At 43.8% G+C, this 22086-nt stretch overlaps 1 protein-coding gene across 4 annotated transcripts in view; it reads right to left on the bottom strand.

Moving 5' to 3' along the window:
- The window catches only part of lrp8 (low density lipoprotein receptor-related protein 8, apolipoprotein e receptor), a 125533-nt gene that overhangs the window by 34987 nt on the left and 68460 nt on the right, over positions 1-22086 (bottom strand). For all 4 annotated transcript variants that reach the window (XM_061237887.1, XM_061237888.1, XM_061237889.1 and 1 more), the window contains exon 5: positions 13648-13776. In XM_061237887.1, the coding sequence (XP_061093871.1) occupies positions 13648-13776 (129 nt within the window). The remainder of the gene's footprint in view (positions 1-13647; positions 13777-22086) is intronic.

Genomic DNA, 22086 nt, shown 5'->3' with positions numbered 1-22086 from the left:
AAATGGGAGCAGATATCCAGCTATCCAAATAACATTTTCAAATCATAACTTAAAGTTGTGAAAAGCTGTGAAAAGTAGTTTGTTCTTGTGATTATGATTGCAAAACAAACATTTTACTGTAAAAATTAGAAATGTGACCTTATACATAAGTATCTATCACGGTATTTACAGCATACACTAACTTACATAAGTTATGGTTTGGGGATGATGAAATAGAAAGGTTGTAAAATAGCGAGGCATAATGTTGTTACAGCATCTCACCCCCGTACTGCGCACTGTGTAAATAAATGTAGTCAGATAACTTGATGATTTACATAACCAGTCCTTTCGACAGTAAGAAAATAGACAACAAACAAACAGGAAACAGGAATGCACAGGGAAGATGCATATTTAAAGGAGCAGTCATTTAATCAGGAGGGCGAACATCATCCTTATTGTTCCAGAGGCAAACAATATAGCTTTAGTGTTCATTTTCATGCAGAACAGACATATAGACACAGATGTAGGTATATTTACTGTATCTTCTCTGCTGCCGTGCAACCAAACGGGGGAAGTACCTTCAAGGTCAGGTCTGCACCAAACGTTGCAGACCTGTAGGACGTTAGTAGGGGAGAGTCCACCTTCCAGGGGAGAGCTTTGGGCTGCGCTTCACTGAGGAACACAAACATTGCTGAGCTCTTGTCAGTCTAGCCTAGACTAATGCCTCCAGAGCTCAATACTGGCATTCAGATATCCTTCCCAGATAACCTGCTTGCATGGCTGGTTTGAAAATCATATCAACTTTATCAAAGCACACAATGCTTCCCTTCACTTAGTTTGGGCGAAGATGGAAGACTACCTTCAGAGTTCTACAATTCAACTTCATATCCTTCTCCTCCCATCCCGGTTTGAGGAAGGCCACGTAAATAACTTGAATAGCCTGTTACCCTTGGCGAAGCCCTGTCCGTTTTATAAATATTTTGGTTTGTATGGTACAGAAACCCAAAAGCTATAAGAAAACTGCAGTTACCATTTAAAAATAAGAGGTTCTTTAGCCTATTTTGTGCACGTTGCGAATGCCCTGAGAGCCAGCCCGGCAGAAGCCCATTTCTTCAGATATGTGGCTTTCTGAACTGCGGTGTCAGGAGCTCACTAAGCGCGATGAGCCGTGAATTCTGACACACAACGCAGCCTCAAATAGAGCGTGAGGCAGACCCAGTTGGCCTTCAAATTTCACAGATCTGTCGAAGAAGAGCGGGGAAGGCACCAAACAAAGGGAAGGCCACAGATGGCCAAGCGAGCCAGGCCGTCAGGAGACTCCCAAACACAATTTGGTTCCACTCGAAATTCTGAGCACATCCATTTACTGCAGTTCTGGGACAAATTTCAGGAAGGTGTCCTGCAGAAGCACACTGAAACAAGCAGAGTGTAGTAGGGAGGACACAAGGTTGGTGGGATCTAATCATATTATCCTACACTAGCTGATGTATTCCCGCCCACACATAGCCTGTCCAAACAACAGACAAGGTATATGACAAATACCCTGGGAGATGAGGCCACGAAAAAAAAAATATGCAAAATTTTTGAAGCACAAACAATGTACTCCACATCATTGAGAGGGTCCAATTTCTGGAGCGTGTTATTCAATAAGGTAACTATGTTTATCAGATCAGCCCTTGGTCAACTGGCACGCAATGCTCCAGTTTGCATCAGGTGAGGATTTGATAGATGATTGGTGGCTAAGTCTGTTGGCAAGGGCAGAGCAAAGTAAGTCTGTTAGCAATGGGTTACTAAGTCTGAGTTCTGACTGAATCAGAGAATCAACCCCATGTTACATGCTCCTCTTGGTAGGCAGATGACACTAACAGTGAAAAACTTTCCCAGTTTCTTGCTATCTAGCATATGCGCCGTTGAGCACTCCAAAACAATAAACGCGGCTAACCAATTTCAGTTAGCTATCTTAAGTAAATGTAATGCCCCCACTAGACTTTTATCAGTAAATGATCATTCTTAAATGAGCATGTTTCCATCCAGTGCATAGATTAACAGTTTCACTGAAGACAAAAAATTGACTGCACACAAAGTCAAATTTGACAGGTGCATACATTTCATCAAATGCTGAAAATGCAGTCCCTTATTCCTTCAACAAAAAAGAAGTCATTTGTAGATTTGCCCTCCTCTGCACTGTTGTTTGGAAACAGAGTTAATGTAGCATTCACTACACAGCATCATTACACTTAATACCATTAAAGCAATGAGCAGCAGAGACTCACCCCAGGGGGGCCTTGTACTGGTGACAAAGAAATCTATGATGAATGGTTTCAAGAATTGAAGATGACAGTGAGACACTAAGTCAGTAAATGACTAAGGATATCTGGGGAGCTTTTCTACCACAGCGTGTTTGCATTTGACACAAGAGCCGGCGGGGTCGTAAAAACTCGGCGAGGAAAATGAAGAGGCGTGCAGACGGACGACCGGGCAGTGCTCTCAGAGGTGCGCTCGTGTTTATTGATGAAGACTGAATCAGGACACTTCAGGCAGATTCTTCATTAAAGCGCAGTGACCAACACCAACATCTAACTGAGCTCTTTTGCCCTGAGCCAAAAGCAAAGTCCCCAGGAACCTGAGGACCAGGCCCCCTGGAAATGACCTGCAGAGCAGCAACAACATTCATGGAACTGGGCCTGGACTGAGGAGTGGGGCGGGTGGAAATGGTTCTCAAAATCTAATGGGGTAAAAGTCTCTGTTCTGAGGTACCAGTTTGCCCCACCATCTTCCGTCAGCCTGTTTATTAAAGGCAACAACGGCCCTGTTGACGGGTCCTCCGCCTACCGCGATGTGCGACAACGGCGGAAAAACCCGCGGGCCTTTGTCGCCATCCCCCAGCGCCTGCCAAGAATGAGTCAAGCCGATGGTTGGCTGACCCGCGGAACTTGCCGGAGCTGGAACGGCGCTGTCACTGTGCCTCCCCTCTCCTGACAGGCCCGCTAAATAGCGTGCTCTCCTTTTCTCTCTCCCTCTCTGCTACTCTCTCTCAGGCACTGTGTTAATATGCACTGCAGGGCTGCAGACAGGAACAGCACAAACAGGACTGTGAGCAGGGGGGTGTCTCCCCCCACCCATATAAGGCACTTATACATTTACAAACACCCCCATTTTCAAACCCAGTTCAATAAAAACAGAAAAACATGCCGATGTTATTTCCCAGCCATTTATCCATTTACTGCTGTTCTTTGCGCATGTGAAATTAGGTGAATGTCCATTGTTTCATGATCGTGAAATGTGGCTTTCTGATGTATTGCCTCTTTGGAAGTCACTAATGGATCTACACTGACCGCAGACAGCTTTTGGAATCAATGCACAGACATCTGCTGTATGATGGGAGATGAAATGATTTTATTGAGAGATGCAGACTGAAAGTTTCAATCTGCTGCCAGCTTGAACATGAAACTGCCCTCTGTGAACACAATGATCAAAAAGCTCTGGGCTGTTTGTCCAAATTAAATAATTCCATAGGTGCACAAAAAATTACAATGTAAAAGGGACAGGAACAAGCAATGCTTAAAATTAACTATACAGAATCTGACAGGTGTGCCATGAATCTATTACTCCATCCATCCATCCATTATCTGAACCCGCTTATCCTGATCAGGGTCGCAGGGGGGCTGGAGCCTATCCCAGCATACATTGGGCGAAAGGCAGGAATACACCCTGGACAGGTCGCCAGTCTATCTCAGGGCACACACACCATTCACTCACACACTCATACCTACGGGCAATTTAGACTCTCCAATCAGCCTAACATGCATGTCTTTGGACTGTGGGAGGAAACCGGAGTACCCGGAGGAAACCCACGCAGACACGGGGAGAACATGCAAACTCCGCACAGAGAGGCCCCGGCCGACGGGGATTCGAACCCAGGACCTCTTGCTGTGAGGCGGCAGTGCTACCCACTGCACCATCCGTGCCGCCTGAATCTATTACTATCTACTTATTTATAAATATATATTTTTATACATTTAGGGCTATGCACCACATATTTGCCACTGATTAGTCTTCATAAGGCCCAGGCATCCATTGACCGATGCAGCTCTTTTCACTACTGTCTGATACTGCTTTAGAATATGTGCAGCAGCAACAAATGACAAATTAGGCAAGGGTTGGGAAGCTACTGCAATGGCAAAAAAAAGTTTTTTAACAACAACAGCCTGGAGAAAGAGAGCCTGTCCCTAAACCTATTAGGCTTCCTCTGCTCCAGTGTGACAGGCTTATAAATGAGCTGTTCTGAGGGAGCCTCTCTCCATAAGCACAGAAAAGCCCTGCAGTCTGAGAGAAGTTGTGTACTGCCCTGCACTCTGTGAGAAGTTGTGTACTGACCAGCACTCCGTGGGAAGTTATGAACTGCCCTACAATCAGTGGGAAGTTGTGTACTGCCCTACAATCTGTGGGACATTGTATACTGCCCTGCACTTTGTGGGAAGTTGTGTACTGCCCTGCAGTCTGAGAGAAGTTATGTACTGCCCTGCACTCTGTGAGAAGTTGTGTACTGACCTGCACTCCGTGGGAAGTTATGAACTGCCCTACAATCAGTGGGAAGTTGTGTACTGCCCTACAATCTGTGTGAAGTTGTATACTGCCCTGCACTCCGTGGGAAGTTGTGTACTGCCCTGCACTCCGTGGGAAGTTGTATACTGCCCTGCACTCCGTGGGAAGTTGTATACTGCCCTGCACTCCGTGGGAAGTTGTGTATGGCCCTGCACTCCGTGGGAAGTTGTGTACTGCCCTGCACTCCGTGGGAAGTTGTGTACTGCCCTGCACTCCGTGGGAAGTTGTGTACTGCCCTGCACTCCGTGGGAAGTTGTATACTGCCCTGCACTCCGTGGGAAGTTGTGTACGGCCCTGCACTCCGTGGGAAGTTGTGTACTGCCCTGCACTCCGTGGGAAGTTGTGTACTGCCCTGCACTCCGTGGGAAGTTGTATACTGCCCTGCACTCCGTGGGAAGTTGTGTACGGCCCTGCAGTCCGTACTGCTGCACTGCATTTCCGCCGTTCGCTCCCCGCCAACCTTGACCCAGTGTTGAATAACAGGACGCAGAAGCTGGAGTTGCAGGCTTGGTGCAGTGCGGTCACAGGGCTAGGCCTCACATTTGCGTGTGTGTGCTCCAAAGCTGGACACACAGGTCTTAAAGGGTCACACTAAAGACTAAAGATTTTTGCTTTGGTAACAATGTGTCTGCAACGGGCCCACAGAGAAAATTGACAAGGGTGTCCTGTACCTGCAGTTCCTTGTAAAGTTGTAGACGCCTGTCAGAAGTGTCGTGCAGCCGTGACTGGTTGACTGAAACTAAGACAAAAGGTGGCCATGGCAAGGATACTCATTTATTAGACTACTTGTTTTTATGAATGAAGCTGTCTTGTTTACATAGCTAGCTAGCAAAATGGATGGGAATGAGAAGTAGCCAGTTGCTATAGTAACAAAGCACACGGTTTCTGAACTATAAATGCAAGACGTCGTTGCAAAGTTCTGTCAGCAGACAGTTTGTCCCAAGACATTTTGTCGCCGAGGAATAAATTGGCCTTAATACCCATCACAAGAGGAACCGATTCCTAGCTCCACACAGTCTTCCCCATAGCATCTGATTGAATCTCCACTTACAGTGGCTGAGACTCCTGGTACCTGACATATAGATCTACAACACATGAGAAACAGTTAATCTAACCACCTTCAATAGCATAGTCTGGGTTTTAGGTATATTGAGGAGTGGTTTGTCAGCTCTGATTAGCTCTAATTGAATGAATGAGGTTGTATCAGGACAATGATCTGGTTACTTCCAGTTGAAGGAGCGGTAGATGTCTATACTTAGAGACACAATTCCACCGACCTACCTTTGCTGTATACCTGAGGCGATCTGGAGGAATCCTAACAACAAATTGCCTTGGTATGAGAGTAGTTTCCAAAAAAGCCAAAGTAGACCCAATTAAGACAAATTTCATTGAGTGTAACATACAATTTCAGAGACACCAACGTTGTATACCAGTTTACGTAAAGCTCCACTTAGTATTCTGAGAGGAATATGATGCAATATGATGAAAAATGGAAGGACAGCTTACAAATACTGAAAATATGGTACAATATGAAAAGCATGTGCCACTCACAGCAAATGGTTAAGTCATTTAGTTAAAATAAAAACTAAATGCAGGATTCATATTCTGACATAATTGCTTCAATCAGAATCAATCTTTTCTTATCTAGCACATATTGCAATTCATGATCCTAATTCTACAAAAGAAGTAGCAATTACAATCGTATCAAATCATATACGCCACAGTTGATATCATGTCTTTGAATATAAATCAAAAGTTCAATCTGAATGAACAGTATAAAACAAAAACTTTCACTTTAATTTTCTACGCTGATAATTGAGGCAATTATTCTAATGAGTATACAGTCAAAACATGTGGTTGTGTATTCAAAATAATAATTAAGAGAACACAATCATGCTTAAAATACATATTTAGAGTGCAGCGGGGGTGCGCGGCCATGGCATCAGACCATTACGCAGGCATCAGTTGGATGCAGTCGCACACGAGGACTGGGGTTCGCACCCCGGTCCTGCCAAAGCCGAGTATGGCCGAGGGAGCGGTGTAATTGGGCCGCTGCTACGAGAGTGGGGGGGAGGGACTCGGCGGGGAGGATCGCCTCGTACAGAAAGCCCCCCGGAATACCCCGGAATCACGGTCTGGAGCTTGAGAAGACACGGCGTGAAGAAGGAGTGTCAGTCTCCTTCCGGGTGCCGAGGATGAGGTAGTAGTTGTGTTTCCTCAACTAACATGGGCGATTGAAATAAACAGGGTACAACTGGCAACCAAATTGGGAGAAAATGTGAAAAAAAAAATCTGAAACAACATTAATTTTATATTGAAACAAAAAAAAAACATTTAACTGCAATGCTTTATGCTGCTATCATGTCGACATGCTATATCCCTATGGTCTCTCCAAAAGAAGCAACTAGCAGCTGTGTTTCTTCTTGCATTATACTTTGGACAAAACATGCTCAAAGCATTGACAAAATCCCAGAGAAGGTGGGTGAGTGTAGGCAGTATCAGACAAGGGATGAGCACTGAATACATTCCAGAGATCGCAGAACATGAGGGCGATATCGAAACCAAAGCTCTGTACTCCGCTTCATTATAATATAACACATATAGAAACGACAGGTCACCAGTGTTGTCTGTCATCTGAGTAACCCAGGACAAGGCCTGCTCTGACCTTCGTCTAACCAGAATAAATCCATCTCATTCAAAACCTGCGCCGCGCACAGACTGCATTGTAAGCTAATTGTGTCTGGGGTGCACCACAGAGACGCTTTTTAAGCCCATCGCAGCTGCCGGTTCCAACCGCTTCAGCTCGTCGCCTTCTGGTAAGAACAGTTGCGTGACGTTCATCTTTCCCTTTGAGGATAGTAACCGAATAAACAGACACAGGAGGCAATCAGAATGGATTAAACACTGGTCCATCTCACCTGCTATGTGTTTTCTACTAGATCTATCGCAATTAAAGGCTTTTTGCAGTCTTTTTGTGTGTGCAATGCTATAAAAATACAACTAGCTGGATTGTCCCTCTACGCTGAAAAGCATGTTTTTGACAGAAGCTGTGCCTCTCGGTTCAGGCAGTGGCTTAAACACGCCACTGGGAAAAGCAGAAAATAAAATGTGACCTCGCCTTTGGCTACGTGTAGAGGTTGGGACAAATGTGGACTCCAATTACCATAAAATAAAGAATGCCTACAGTATTTACAAAACTCTTAAGAAGAAAAGAGAAAACTCAAGAAGGTATACATCACAAAGCCTGGAGTACTGGAGACCAATTCTTGCCCAGGTTATAAATGCTAACTATCGCTAGCAGCCCCACAGGGTGGTCCATAGTCAGCATTTGAGTGGTCCCTCCGCAGGGATCGTAAATGTAAAATATACTCTGTATTTCAAAAGAAAACATTCAAAAACGCTCATATGCGAAAAAGGCCCTTTAATGGGGCTTAACTGATGCATTTTGATGCTACTGCCATTTGACTCTTGAAGATGCAATAGAAACAAAACACGGCTGTTTTGCACCATTAAAGGCCTTTTTTTGCATCCATACACTCCAGACTTTGTCCTTTTGTAATACATAGTATTGTCCTGCAACACAGAAGCACCGGATTAGCCTTTTCACTGGTTGATGCCCGGTGACCTCCTTGTTGGTAAAACACAGAGTGTTTTCTATCAGAGTGTCCATTGACCCTGAACATTTTACTGTGCAGCGTTTCAGGCGGCGGGCTGCTCCTGACTTAATTGTGCAAGCCCAGCTCCGGATGATTAGACGCCTGGCATCTGCCTGCCCCTGCTCTGTCAACAGTGCAGTCCCCTGACACAACGGCTGTGCAGCTCTGCTTTTGCACCGCAGAGTGAAAAAAGGAAGTGGCTAGTTTCACTGCTCTGGGGTAAAATAAAGCTATGACCAGCTAGAAATGTATAGCTACCAGCTCAAAATATTGCTTCAGCTGGTCAAACCATGTTGAGTATGGTCTAGAGCAGGGGTTGGCATCCCTGGCCTGGAGAGCCGCAGGGTGTGCTGGCTTTCGTCTCCACCTTAAAATAAGCAACCGATTCAAACCCAAGAAACCAGGTGAGGTGAGTTAACTGTGTAATCAACGGCTTTCATTGATCAATTAATGCCAAGTAACAACGAAAGCCAGCACACCCTGCGGCTCTACAGGAGTCCCAGGGTTGCCGACCCCTGATCTAGAGTATCAGGTCTGAATTGGTTAACCAGCTACCAACTGTTTCAAAACATCGCTTGAGCTGTTTTTTATTCAGAAGGGTATGATCATACAAGTCTGCACTCTCTTCGGACAGCCTGTACATATGATTGGGCATTTCAGATATGGAGAAAAATAAAAATTGATGGATCAAAAAAGAAATAAGTCACAAAGTCCCTCATTATTCCACCTGCAGTGTCCGTATTGGCATTTGTTCTCTGAATGAATGTGAAGAGCTTAACCTCTAGCAAGAAAGGTGGTGTGTGGTAGCATTAGTTGGCACCATCTTCCCAAACCTTTGGCAGGAACATAGTGTTCCCGGGCAAGTAAGTCACATAATGCTATAACAGTTCTTTTCTAACATTTTCTTCAAAGAAAAAGGCAAGAAATTAAATAAAAAGTTAACATTAACATTTTAGTAGCAGCCCACAAAATAACTTTCTAAAACAATGATTAGACCAAATTAGATTAGATCAGACTACTTTTCTGACAACTGGTTTTAGCTTTTAATGACTACCATACATGGCCATTGTAGTATATAAAGGGTTAACCTTTATAAGGGACCAAAACTTTGGTTGATCTAGAATATACTGTATGTTCCCATTTTAGTTGGGCATGAGCAGACATAGACTGAGGACATCTCCCTACAGTTTTTGATGGTCATCAGTAAACAGATTATAACCATCCAGTACACATTTCGATAGGCACTTACATTTCACAGGTACAGTGTGCATTTCAGATAAATGCTCCTGGATGAATTCAGGAAAAGTGACGAAGGCCCTATCAAGAATTGGTGACCCATATACTGCAATAGAGAAGGAATCAATCCCCAAGTATTTGTAGTTCAGTTAATAGGTACCAGAGAGCGACCACCCAAATTAAAAACAAAGGTCTGAATTCTTAGCAAAGGTTCTTCATTAGACAAGGGGTGTGAGAGAGAAGACCTAAGATAAGCTCCTTGCAATTAGTGAAGGTTCTTCATGCTACATCTCTTGCTATGCTGCAACACCACTCTATCTCATAATGCTTCTAGGGTAATTTAGAAACAGATAGAAGCACGGTCTTTAATAAAATCCTGCTAGTCCATCACCAGTTCATTCTACAAAAAGGACATGCACAGATATCCAGTTTAGAAAAATCGAGACAATCAGCATCTGACAAATTGCTCCCAAAATTGGTTGCAATTGCCTTTCAAACCAATAAATGAACGTTTTCGTTAAGTTGACAACTGACTTTCTGGTGGCAGTATAAACTGCATCACAGGGAGAAGATTGCCTTTCACAGTGTTACTTTAGCTCAGATTTGAGAAAAGCTAAAGTATCCACCTTTGGATATAACTCATCCAGGAATAGCCTCATTATGAGGGTACCAGTAAAACAGCAGCACTCGATTCAAATACTATTGAAGTTAATTCAGCCAAACCATATTCCACATCAGATTTTACCATCTATCTCTCTATCTTAGAGTACAACTATAATCCCCCTCAGAATCCCAAGTGCCCGCTCCCCTGGAGCTCCAATGTAAGTGATAGCACATTATTATAGATTAAAGTTGTAAACTTTCAGAGGGCTTTTTAATGTTAATCAGAATCTCTGCAGGTGGATTTTTTTTGCATGTATAATTCAGCATATGGATATATCTATTAGCAAATGTGATTAAAGTTAGATTCAGCAGGCATTCCGTCATGTGCAGCCTGGGGGGATGGGGGTTGTCAGGAAGGCAGACAAGAGGGGTTACGGGGAAGTTTTCTGGTGTCTGAACAGGAAGTAAGCTAAGGCAACAGTCCTCGGAGGGGCACAGACTCCAGCGCAGAAATGTATAATTCACATCCCTCCCTTGCTGGGCTTAGTGGAGGCCATTTGATGTTTAATATGCAGGGTGGGGATGGGGGTTGGTTCTTGGGAAGGAAACTGTCTGTGTTCCCTTGAATATAATTACCCCCACCCTCTGTAATTTGTGCCTTGTAGCAAAGGCGCGGGCTGGAGTGAAGACAAGCTTTGCCATGTCGAGTGTGTGTGTGTGTGTGTGTGTGTGTGGCCAGATGAAGAGAACCAGCATGAGCACACTCCTCATCCCAGCACAAGCGACACGCCCCCTCTATCTGAGAAAAACATTAATCTTCCACAAAAGAGGGAGGAGAAACACGTGAAACGCATATACTGTAGTATAATATACATGAGTTTAGTTTCCTTTCAGAAGTCACTGCTTTCTCTTCGGTTCCTGTTTCACAGAACCCATGTAGAAAATAATAATACTTGTATTAATATGTAGATTTTCATTTTTCACTGCGCACTTCATAATAAAAAACATATTAACTATAATTGCTTATGTATTCGCTAATATATACTAACATTAATATTAATATAGTCTTCAGGCATTCTGACTTCTAATGAAAGATGAAGTGAGCCTGGAGTATTTTAAATATGTATTCAATAGAATGACGGAGAAGGAGTCTGATATGCAATTGTACCTTTCATTTCTCAAATGAAAGAGTTTGAGCCTTTGTCCTGCTGCAGTGAATGGCTAGAACTATGTGACAGATAACTGCATACCCCTCTAAATAAAAGGAGGGAAATAAACAATCTCATTTAAGCTCAGTGTAACATTGCTGTAACACGTATGTTTGTGTGTTTCTCGTCTCTCAGTTCAGTGCAGCAACAGAATGGTTTCTAAGGGCAAGGCTCCTCCTATGGGAAATCCTCCCTAGGGAAGTAAACCAGTTCTGTCAATTTATTGTTTTAAGAAAATGTAAAACAAAAAAAGAAAACTCAAAAAAAGAAAACACCAAAAGATGGTTTCACGAATGAAAAAACAGCAAATAATTCAATGAAATTGTAAACTATAAACGTACTATACATTGTACAATACATTTGAGTAATTTGGCAGAATTGTTAAAAACTGAATCAAATCAATATTTTTTGTGAGCACCCTTCTCACAAACCCTTCTAAAACTGCATCACTTCTCTGAGATAGCCAACGCTGTCCTGCAGTTCTATAAGACAATCCGCAGGGAGGTTGTTCCAAGCATGTTGGAGAACTTGCCACAGTTCTTTCGCAGATTTTGGTTGGCTCCTTGCTTCTGATCTCAGACAGCCTTGATCAAGTTTTTATGTAAAAAGTAGTCAATTGCTTACATTAATGTTACTTTTTAAAATTAAATACAAGAATGTCTCTGTAAAATTCAATCTTTTGGAAAATGAATATTTGGAAATCTCAAATGTGTTATTTTATACACACACAAAAAAATAAACACACACACACACACACACACACACATATATATATATAATAAAGTCTAAGGTGCCTAAGACTTCTGCACAGCACTGTACCTAATTTGACTAATCAAATGATACTAAACAGATATATGAGACTAAACAAACATAAACAAATGTATATATTGTACATAATCCATAACATTTTATTGTTATAACCTATAACAATAAAATGTTGCTTATTAATATTATTATTTGTACAGACAAATTAACATTGTTGATGATGTAATATTATGTGTCGGTCCACAAATGTCTGACACGTGCCATTAGTTGCTGCCACATGATTGGCTGATTAAATATTTTCAGATTTTCACGGGGGAAATAATACCCCCGTGAGGCAGAGAGTAAGCTAAACCATGTGACTTTTCTAATTAAAGTGACATTACAAATAAATATCAGCAGCTACACAGCCTTGTGGCCTTTAGGAGGTGGCTTGTGGCAGTGCTGAAAGGGGCTAGGAACGCAGGAGAGATGGACTTCCACAAAGGTGAGAGAAATTAAGATGAAAGAGAGGAGAGGTATAGCAGATTAAATCTGGTTTTAGTGTGCGCAGTCCCTGCGGCCTCTATCACACAGAGATGTGCCAGAACTTTCCCTTTTATCACAGATACTGGCTCCAGGACAGCCATACAGTTAGAGATCAACAGAAGAGCCGTGTACTGTTCACATTGAGGTCACTGACACTAGGAATAGGAAATGTATAAGTAAAAAAGTAAGAAGAATTCAGTTTTATCCAATGAACTATGGATCACGATGATGGTTGGTTATTAATCTGCAGTCACAGAAATCTAGTGAAAGGGCAAACGTATGATGCATAATATCTGCTTATCAAGGGAATGGGGGAGAATCAATAGCGGTTTGGGTCACAGAAAGAGGAAATCAATAATGTTTTTACGATTCTGATACTGAATGTGCAAATGTGCAAATGCGCTGTAGGCCGCCAGGCCTGAGTGTTCCTGTGGCCTATCGCTACGATGAAAGAACATGCCGTCTCAACCATGTCGGAGACGGAATTATTACTACGAACAGACGCATGTTTCCTGGGCTTTCAACATGTCGGTGCTGCCCTACCTTTATGAAAGCGGAAAGGCTTTTTTTTCCCCGCTGTCTCGGTGCTGGGAAAAACTGATCAAGGTGATGTCACCACGGGAAACAGTGCCTTTGAAGGTTCGACACAACATACGCCAACAAAGACAAAGACAAGTCTATCTGGCAGGTGGCACACCACGCAAAACAATACCCCGCCTTCTTATGTGTGCCATGCCTTAGTGCATACGTGAGTAGCCCATCCACAAGCCTGATTGAGGCAGACAGGTGTACCTCTGTACCAGGTGGCACACCACGCAAAGAGATGTTTGAAAGGGCTGGACCTTCGTCTGTGTACCGTGCCTTAGTGCATACACGAGTAGCCACATCCACACAGCACACAGGGGTACCTCACTATTTGGTAGGTGGCACACCACCACAGAGGTGTTTGAAAGAGATGGACCTTCTTCTGTGTACCATGCCTCAGTGCATGAGTAGCCACATCCACACACACTGAGGAAGACAGGGGAACCAAACAGGGCAGCATCGTGTCGGTCGACGGTCACACCTACCGGCAGCGCACGATTCCTCATCCGCTCCGTTCTCGCAGTCCCGCTCGCCGTCGCATCGCCATGACAATGACACACACTTGCCGGAGAGGCCGCCGCAGTCGAACTTCTCGGGCGGACACGTCTGTCGACCTGGGGCAGGGCAGAGGACACACTCTGTCAGTGAAGCGGTCAAACTCCACCTGTGGACATCACATAGCCCAAACAAAACCCTTTCCAGGCAACTCCAACCTGACACAAGCCCACTGGATACTTTCCATGCGAAAAGCTTTTATTAGCTCGAGCTGCTGTTCTTACAACCTGCCAATAAGCTTATTCAATGAACGAGGTGCATAATACATCAAATGCAGGCTTTTTGCATGTCCCCGTTCCACACCCATCCCCCCTCTATTCAAGTCTATTCGAGTTTGAAATGTGGGACCAGATCCTAGATTACAATGCATTTGATGTGAAATGCAGCCCCATCAATTATACATTTCTGCTTTCCATAGGCTGGCAGTGAGCCTAGAAATGAGTACTGTCGGTGAGATTTTTGATATTTACAGAGTCATAACCCCATGAAAGCCTCCCGCATTTCAACACTCCTGAGCAGCCCGAATCACCATGAAGGGCTGTCCCCTGTCAGGGCAGCAGGGCGAAGCATGACTTTCTGGGCTCAGCTGTTTCAGAGAATCGCTTCAACTCCGACACAACTTCTTACCTGAAGCGGAACCTGAAATATCTCTGGTTGGACGTGACAATAAAATAATTCCTCAATCCTATTTCAGCTATTGCTTCCTCATCTGAACCAGTGAATAGCTGTCTCCAATTTCTCAGCTCTGTTAAATCACTGGTCTGACAATAGGGTTATACGGTTTGAATGAGGATGGAGGTGACAGTATATCTATCTGCAGAGTGGTGTGTGTGTGCTCTTCTGACTGTGCCAGTGGTGTGTGTGTGCTGGCCTGACTGTACCAGTGGTGTGTGTGCTGTTCTGATTGTGTCAGTGGTGTGTGTGCTGTTCTGACTGTGTCAGTAGTGTGTGTGCTGTCCTGACTGTGTCAGTAGTGTGTGTGCTATCCTGACTGTGCCAGTAGTGTGTGTGCTGTCCTGACAGCTGCCAGTGGTGTGTGTGCTGTCCTGACAGCTGCCAGTGGTGTGTGTGCTGCCCTGACTGTGTCAGTAGTGTATGTGCTTTTCTGACTGTGTCAGTAGTGTATGTGCTGTTCTGACTGTGTCAGTAGTGTGTGTGCTGCCCTGACTGTGTCAGTAGTGTATGTGCTGTTCTGACTGTGTCAGTAGTGTATGTGCTGTTCTGACTGTGTCAGTAGTGGGTGTGCTGTCCTGACTGTGCCAGTAGTGTATGTGCTGTTCTGACTGTGCCAGTAGTGTGTGTGCAGTTCTGACTGTGTCAGTAGTGTGTGTGCTGTCCTGACTGTGTCAGTAGTGGGTGTGCTGTCCTGACTGTGTCAGTAGTGTGTGTGCTGCCCTGACTGTGTCAGTCGTGTGTGTGCTGTCCTGACTGTGCCAGCAGTGTGCACTGTCCTGACAGCTGCCAGCAGTGTTACTGGTGCTCGAGTGAGGTGAGGCTTCATCTCCTCCAGCTCCTTCTCTATATTTTACACCCTCACTGAGGAGGGTGTCCCTATGGCAATGGCTAATGTCTGTGCCCTGTCTCTCTCCCTCGATAAAGACCAGTCTTTTCTTTATTTAGCATCTTCCTGTCATGACAGAAAGACCCGCATTCCCCCACTACCCCATGAGGCTGACTGACAGATACACTCAATGGACATAATTTCGTAATATACAATATATATAATATGAATCCAATTTGTTCCTTTCTGTCCTGGAATTTGACAGAAGCTTGCGCTGATCTGCTCTAGGGCTATTGTAGGAATGACCCAGAATCAGAATCGGAAGGCAGCTCTCTCACACTGGGAGTACACACCATCACAATCACTGCCACTCATTACTCTAAATGATAGAGCCACTGCAGAACAATGTAAAACACAGAACGGTACCAAAGTTCAGCCATATTTTCCCATTGGTAATTATATAATGAACCAGCATTCGATGAACATTATCACAGAATGGGTGGGATTTGCAGCTGGCCCGCGTGCCGTGCTTTTATTAAGTGTGATGGGATGCCCCCCGGTCTCTGTGCCTCCCTGTGCCAGCCCTCATTAACTGCCCATCTGCTGCACTGTTTGTAAGGTGAACTTTTTAAAAGCTCTGCCGGCTGAACAAAAGCTTTCAGTCTGTCATGGATTCTTTGCAGAATAGCTACTGGAGGCAGATGAGCACGCGCTAGCGCTGAAGGGATGACATTTTCCTGGGAGAAAAAAGGATAATGAAAGGTGCTGAAAAGGTTTCTCACAGAAGTCCAGCCAATCCGCCCGCCCAGAGTATGAGTTCTGTCTCAGCCGCTTGCTGTCATTTTCCCAACCGCAGTATCTCCAAAAGGCTGCCAATATACCTGTCAATACATCTAGCTTTGATGTTCCTTGAGTCTGACGCTCATCTATCCTTGCTCAGAATCCACTTGTATCGTCCCCCGCACACAACTGACCTTCTCAGGGACTGATAAGTGAACAGACTAGCTCTGCAATGTTAGACATACATATGCACTTATGAACACAGACAGTGAGAAAGAGGCTGATTGGCAGCAGGAGAGTGACCGACAGTGTGCTAACGAAACCAAGAGGGAGCGGCTGAGAGAGTGCCTCAGCCTGACAACATCAGGCAGCGTGCGAAACGTCAACCACAGACGGTCCCTCACGGCCTTGGAGGACTCGATTCTTCTTCTGGTACAGTACTTTGGCTGGAGCGGAGGAGATATGGCGTTCTTGAGAAAGAGCACAGATTGAAGTAGCAGCATGCCACTGTGTGGCTGGCCAGTTGAGATAACGGATAATACGGAAATACTACACAATTCAGTGTTCGACACCGTTTTGTATCCACCTGAGTTAAGAACCGTTCTCCAAAGCCACATTTTTCTGATTGACAGGCGGACAGCGAGTGTCGTTGCTGGTGTTTACACAGCGCGAGCGGTTGGGTCAGTGAGAGGGGATGGCATCCTGCCTTGCTCTGGCTTGGTTCCTGTGGAGCTCGGTGCAGTCGCGCCATGGAGAATGACTTCCGGCTTACTGCACATGACCTACATGAGGGTTACAGGACCCAGGCCAGCTGCGTCCATGTACCGCTCACAGTCTGTCCCATGCAGACACACTGACTATCTCACACACACACACACACACACACACACACACACACACACACACACATTCACCTCGCTGGAACCTGAAGCGCATTCCCTTTCCGTTGTGGCATAAAAGGATATGATACAGCATTTCAAACAGTAGTGTTTATTTTAGATGGTTGGAGCAGAATTCTGAGTACACTACAGCTAGCTCATTGGGCTTGAACCTCCATGGGTAGATTCAGATTAGGTTACACCCTTACCACAGGTGATGAAGTCAAGGGCATTCACACTACAGTAAGTGGAGCTCATTTTAACATCAATCGATCAATTTTTAATTGTATAGCGCTTTTAACAACCAAGGGACTTGGTCAAAAATGAGCTGTACAGAGAACCAAACCCTGCAAGTACACGTAGGGCAACAGTGGCAAGGAAACCTTGAGCAGAACCTGATTCAGATGGGGATCTGCCGCTGGTTGGCACCGGTTTGTTGTAAAAAAATGGCATTACACATAAACAGATGAATTATAGTACAGGAGAGAGCCAGAGCAGAAACAGCACAGTTGTGGCTGTGGCTGACTGCTGGAGGAGGGCTCAGGAACACGCCGGCCTCAGCTGGGCATGAACGCTTTGCTATTCTCTCCTCGTCTGCAGAGGCTGGCCTTGATGAGCTGGGAAAGGCCATCCTTATGCTAACACTTTTCAGATGAACTGCCCTCCTAATTATATTTCACATGCAGAGCAAGAGTCACACTTCACAGGCAGGCCTATGTGGTTCTTCATGTTAAAACAACTGAGGGATGATTGATTCTGCTATCCCATAACTCTGATCTTGAAGGTAAGGCTGATCAATTTGCTGCACAGCGAATGTTTGGAAGGCCTCCATCTTGGAGTAAAGCCCTAATGTTTCCTTAAGCTTGCACAAGGCATAGGCTATGTAATCTTCACATTTATAAATAAGAACCAAACACATGAGTGTAAATAATCATAAAAAATTAATGAACACTGTAAAAAAACTCTTTATTACACTTTTTACGCTAATCTCACAAGTTTGTGCTCAGTTTTCACAACCATAGACAAAGAATCAAAATGGTCAACACTGCCTGTCTGACTGTTCAAAATGTGGATATTTAATGTTGAAAGGCTAATACTTTGAAAGTAGTTAAGTCGTGTCTATGTGAACAAGTGATTTGGTTCAGCGAACAAATTATTTAATGTGTTTATGTTTGTGTTTATGTGCATTGTATTCAAGCAATTGAAAAAAATCGTGATCATGCATTTTGATGATCTGTTTTGAGTTTTGTGTGTAAAGTTTTAAAAAATGACCTCAAGGTTCTGAAATGAGCGTCAAAGTGATTGTAAAAAACTGTAGAAGACATCCAAAGGTGCCATTCAGCATAAGAAACCTTCTCTTGACTGTATCCTGTTGACAGTAAAGTTAACTATGTGGTTCATACACCACGATTTACATAAAAAACCTGGTGACTCAACTACAATTGCTACACTTCCTGAGTATCAAAATCATATTAATACTTGGATGTTACAGAACTTTCTGTGCTTGTTCTGGGTACTTAGCCTAAGCTGCTCTCTGGGTAGTATAGTTCCAAATAGCCTATCAAATGAGTAACAAAAAACCGAGACAACATGGCAGCTGGCTTCAAGAGCAGTGTGTTTAAATAAGCCAACACATCCCTTTGATGTCATGTAGGCCACATAAATCCCCATCAAGCCCAGCTATTTTAAATTAATCATAAGTTAACCCTCTATACCTGAAATATTAGCCAAAAGATGTACACAATCTACATAATTCAGGCTCTGGAAGTGGTGGAATTTACATTTTGGCTCATTTGAAAGACCGTTAATCCCCAAATGAAGAAGCAAACTGCACTGCTGTTTTCAAAGCAACAACAACAATCAATTAAAACGCGGAGTAATGTGATAATAATAAATAGATGATGGCTCTGCATTAACATAATTGAATTAAGGCTGTGGCCTGGGGAATATGATGAATATAATAGCAGAAGCCTTTCTACAAGCATTATAAACTTTTATCGCACTCAGAGTGACATGTTGTAAAATGAAGAGCAGCATAGTAAGTCATACCAATGAAACACAAGACGTTCGCTTCTCTCCAGAAGCTTTTCCCACCACTGAGCCTTTCACCTGACTGTCTCTCTGTCTCAGTAACTGCCTGACAAAGGGAGCCGGAATCACACCCGTGCAGACACAAGAGGTGCGAGAGAGTGTGTCAGGGGCGGTAATAAGTGTGCCTTCCCCACCCAGCTGGAATTGCACCAATGCTCAAATAACGCAAGGCAGGATAAGATTTACTGCTTCATTAGGCTACGCTAACATAAACACACCCCACACACTGAATAATAAATCAGCCAAAACACTGCATAGAGGATTCTCACTCGTGATCCGCCGCCTGCCAGGAGAAAAAGGGTCAACCCCAGGTCGCAGACGCTGGAATATCAATGAGGGGGCCAGGGGCTCAAGACGGAGGGAAGGGGCAGCTGGTCACCTGAGGGCCGTCACGCTTTAAACATACAAATCACCCCCACGTCCCGACATGGTCCGTCTATCCTGCACTCCTACACACAAGCAGAAACCAAACGCTCACAGCCCAACATCGCAGCCGTGCACGTGGCAAGATTCCCCCCGTGCCGAAAGTCAATAAGCTCAAGACAAGCTTTAATTACACGTTCCTCTGAGCTTACAGAAAGTCTCCCAAGATTTCAAGTCAATCTTTAGAATGTTCAAGTCAAAAACATGCCAATGTAGACATAAAATCTTCATTTAAAGTGAAACAGGCAAAAACAAAATGCTTACAGAATGCATTTCAAAAATCGTATGCTACAACATGTTTTGAAATTAGACACATTGACCTTGTTTTAAAGCCTTTTTAAAGAAAAGGCTGTTAAAGGGTTTGTATCTCTACCAGGGCATACGACAGAGGAGAAAGGGCAACATTGCACACCATGGTGATGCACTGGTAGCTTTTGAGATTTCAGTTCCTTCAGTTCAGACTAATAGCTTGAAAGATAAGAGAGGGAGATAGCTTCTGGAAGCACATACAGTAGGAAAAAATAATATAACTTTAAGATCAATGGCCCATTGCCTTTTAATTTAATGGTACCTACGTTTTCGGTAATTCCTTTTATGTGCCACGCTGTGTCTTGTGATGAGCTTTACATGCAGAACATGGATCAAGTACGTGAAATAACCTGAGTGTAACTTACCTTCCTCCACACATTACTCATCATTCTCAAGCATCAAAACTGGATGCGATCAAGGCTACTGCCCACACCACTGCATTATGAATAAGGGCTAAACTGTGTTTTTCATGCCAGTGGCCATCTAAAAGGCAATTCATTTCCCTCTCTGAAGCCATGGGTCAGCCTTCATTTGACATCCACCAAAATGAGAATTACTCTATGCGTAATGCGATTTGTAGCCTAAGGGGATTAAGCTCTTGTTTATTCAAGTTTTGAACCAAGATGTAAAAGAAATACTGTTTACACTGCTATGCTTCCAGGGCCCCTGAACTAAAATAGTACATTTTTATTTCATAACAGCACAGAGAATTGCCTTCAATTATTAATCCAGAACATTCAGTTGCGCACCAGGAATATTTATCATCGACATGCAAAGGCCTGCTTAATCCAGCCAGCCATCATTAATATATTTATTACACACGTGGAATTGCGTGGATTGCTGCTTTAACCTCCAGTGGAAATTGGAGCCCAATATTAAGGGTCGTCAGGGGAATATTAGGACAACAATATGTAAAACAGAGCAAATCTGCCCTACAGAACACTTTGGATTAAGTGAGTTCAGTACATTACATGAACAACATTTAATTAGGAGGAAACAGCATTGCTTGCTCTAAGAAGAAGCATCTCCCGGTGCTTACATGCTATGGGATGTACTCTTTGAAGTCTGCATGAGTGATCCTGGCCTAGCATCCCATTTACTTTAATTATGCATCTACTCACAGATTAAATCAACACAAATACAAATATATTCAGATGTTCCTTTGCTATTTACTAATGTTTTGCTTTCCAGTCTTTCTGGTAACTGAACAACGGTGCTTTATAAAGAAAATGCTGTTGCCAGCTCTTTTTTTAATTAATTGAAGAAAGCTCACCACATGACAAATTAAGACATCAAATAGGGGGCAAGCCTCAATTTGTGAATTAATTTGGTACAGGAGATGTGACAGGGCGGCGTTTCCTTAATCACAATTTTATTATATTTTTAATCAAGGTGCCTTCTGATTAGCGCTTCCCATTGACTTTCCTGGTGTTTATTAATATGTAGCTGTCACCATATAGAGGGTAGGTAGTGACCAATGACAGAGAAATAGCAAGGCTGCAAGGCCTTCTATCCCGTTTCTGAGGGAGAAATAAATTGCTCAGTCTGAAGCCATAAGGTGTGTGTTGGGCCAGAGGATGCTTGGTATGGGCAGAGAGAGTTCTGCCTCTCTGCTGTCACTCAGGAAGGGTGGAAAGGTGTTAAATCACTGGCACAGTGCACCATTAATTTAGCCTGGATTCCGTGAATCCGTCACACAGCCACATGAGAGGCCACATGTCACACCACCAGTCACTCATTTCCGGAAATTTCCACTGTGTCAGACTCCTGCTTTTTAGGATAGTTTAGTGTGACGATGGATGTGCTGAGCATAAAAAGACACTTGTACCTGGCTCACACTTCTGAATTTAATGACAACCACACATCAGTCTCTCACGGCTGGTGTCAGAGGTCCTGTGTGCAATCCCCAGTACACTCTTGTGGTATGGAAAGCTTTGAGGACGCTGCAAAGGCAGCTCTGACAGTGCTTTTTGATGAACATGGTACACCCACATGCTCATACATATCAAATAAATCCTCTGAAGCTTACTCACACCATCTCCCACATCACAGATGTTACTCACACCATCTTATAATGCAGGCCATTTAACACAGACGACAGATATAACACCATGGCTAATAAAATATTTAAAGCATAAAGATCATGTCTGTGAACATGCAAAAGCGAACATAAAGTGAAGTTGCAAGTTGTAGACGTGAACAGCACGGGTGAGAAGCCATACTACTGCATGTAAACAGGGCTTGAAAGGCCAGTTTTTAACTTAGTGCGAAATTAGTTTTGATAGCATATAATTGAGAAATTTGTATCAAAGTGTCGGTCATTCAGTTCCTGAATAGTGTGGAAAGAAAGCGGGACACATTCACACCTGGGTACCAGTACCTCAGTA

Source organism: Conger conger, chromosome 4 (assembly GCF_963514075.1).
Source record: "Conger conger chromosome 4, fConCon1.1, whole genome shotgun sequence".
Taxonomy (NCBI): domain Eukaryota; kingdom Metazoa; phylum Chordata; class Actinopteri; order Anguilliformes; family Congridae; genus Conger; species Conger conger.
This window is presented reverse-complemented; position numbering and strand designations above follow the sequence as displayed.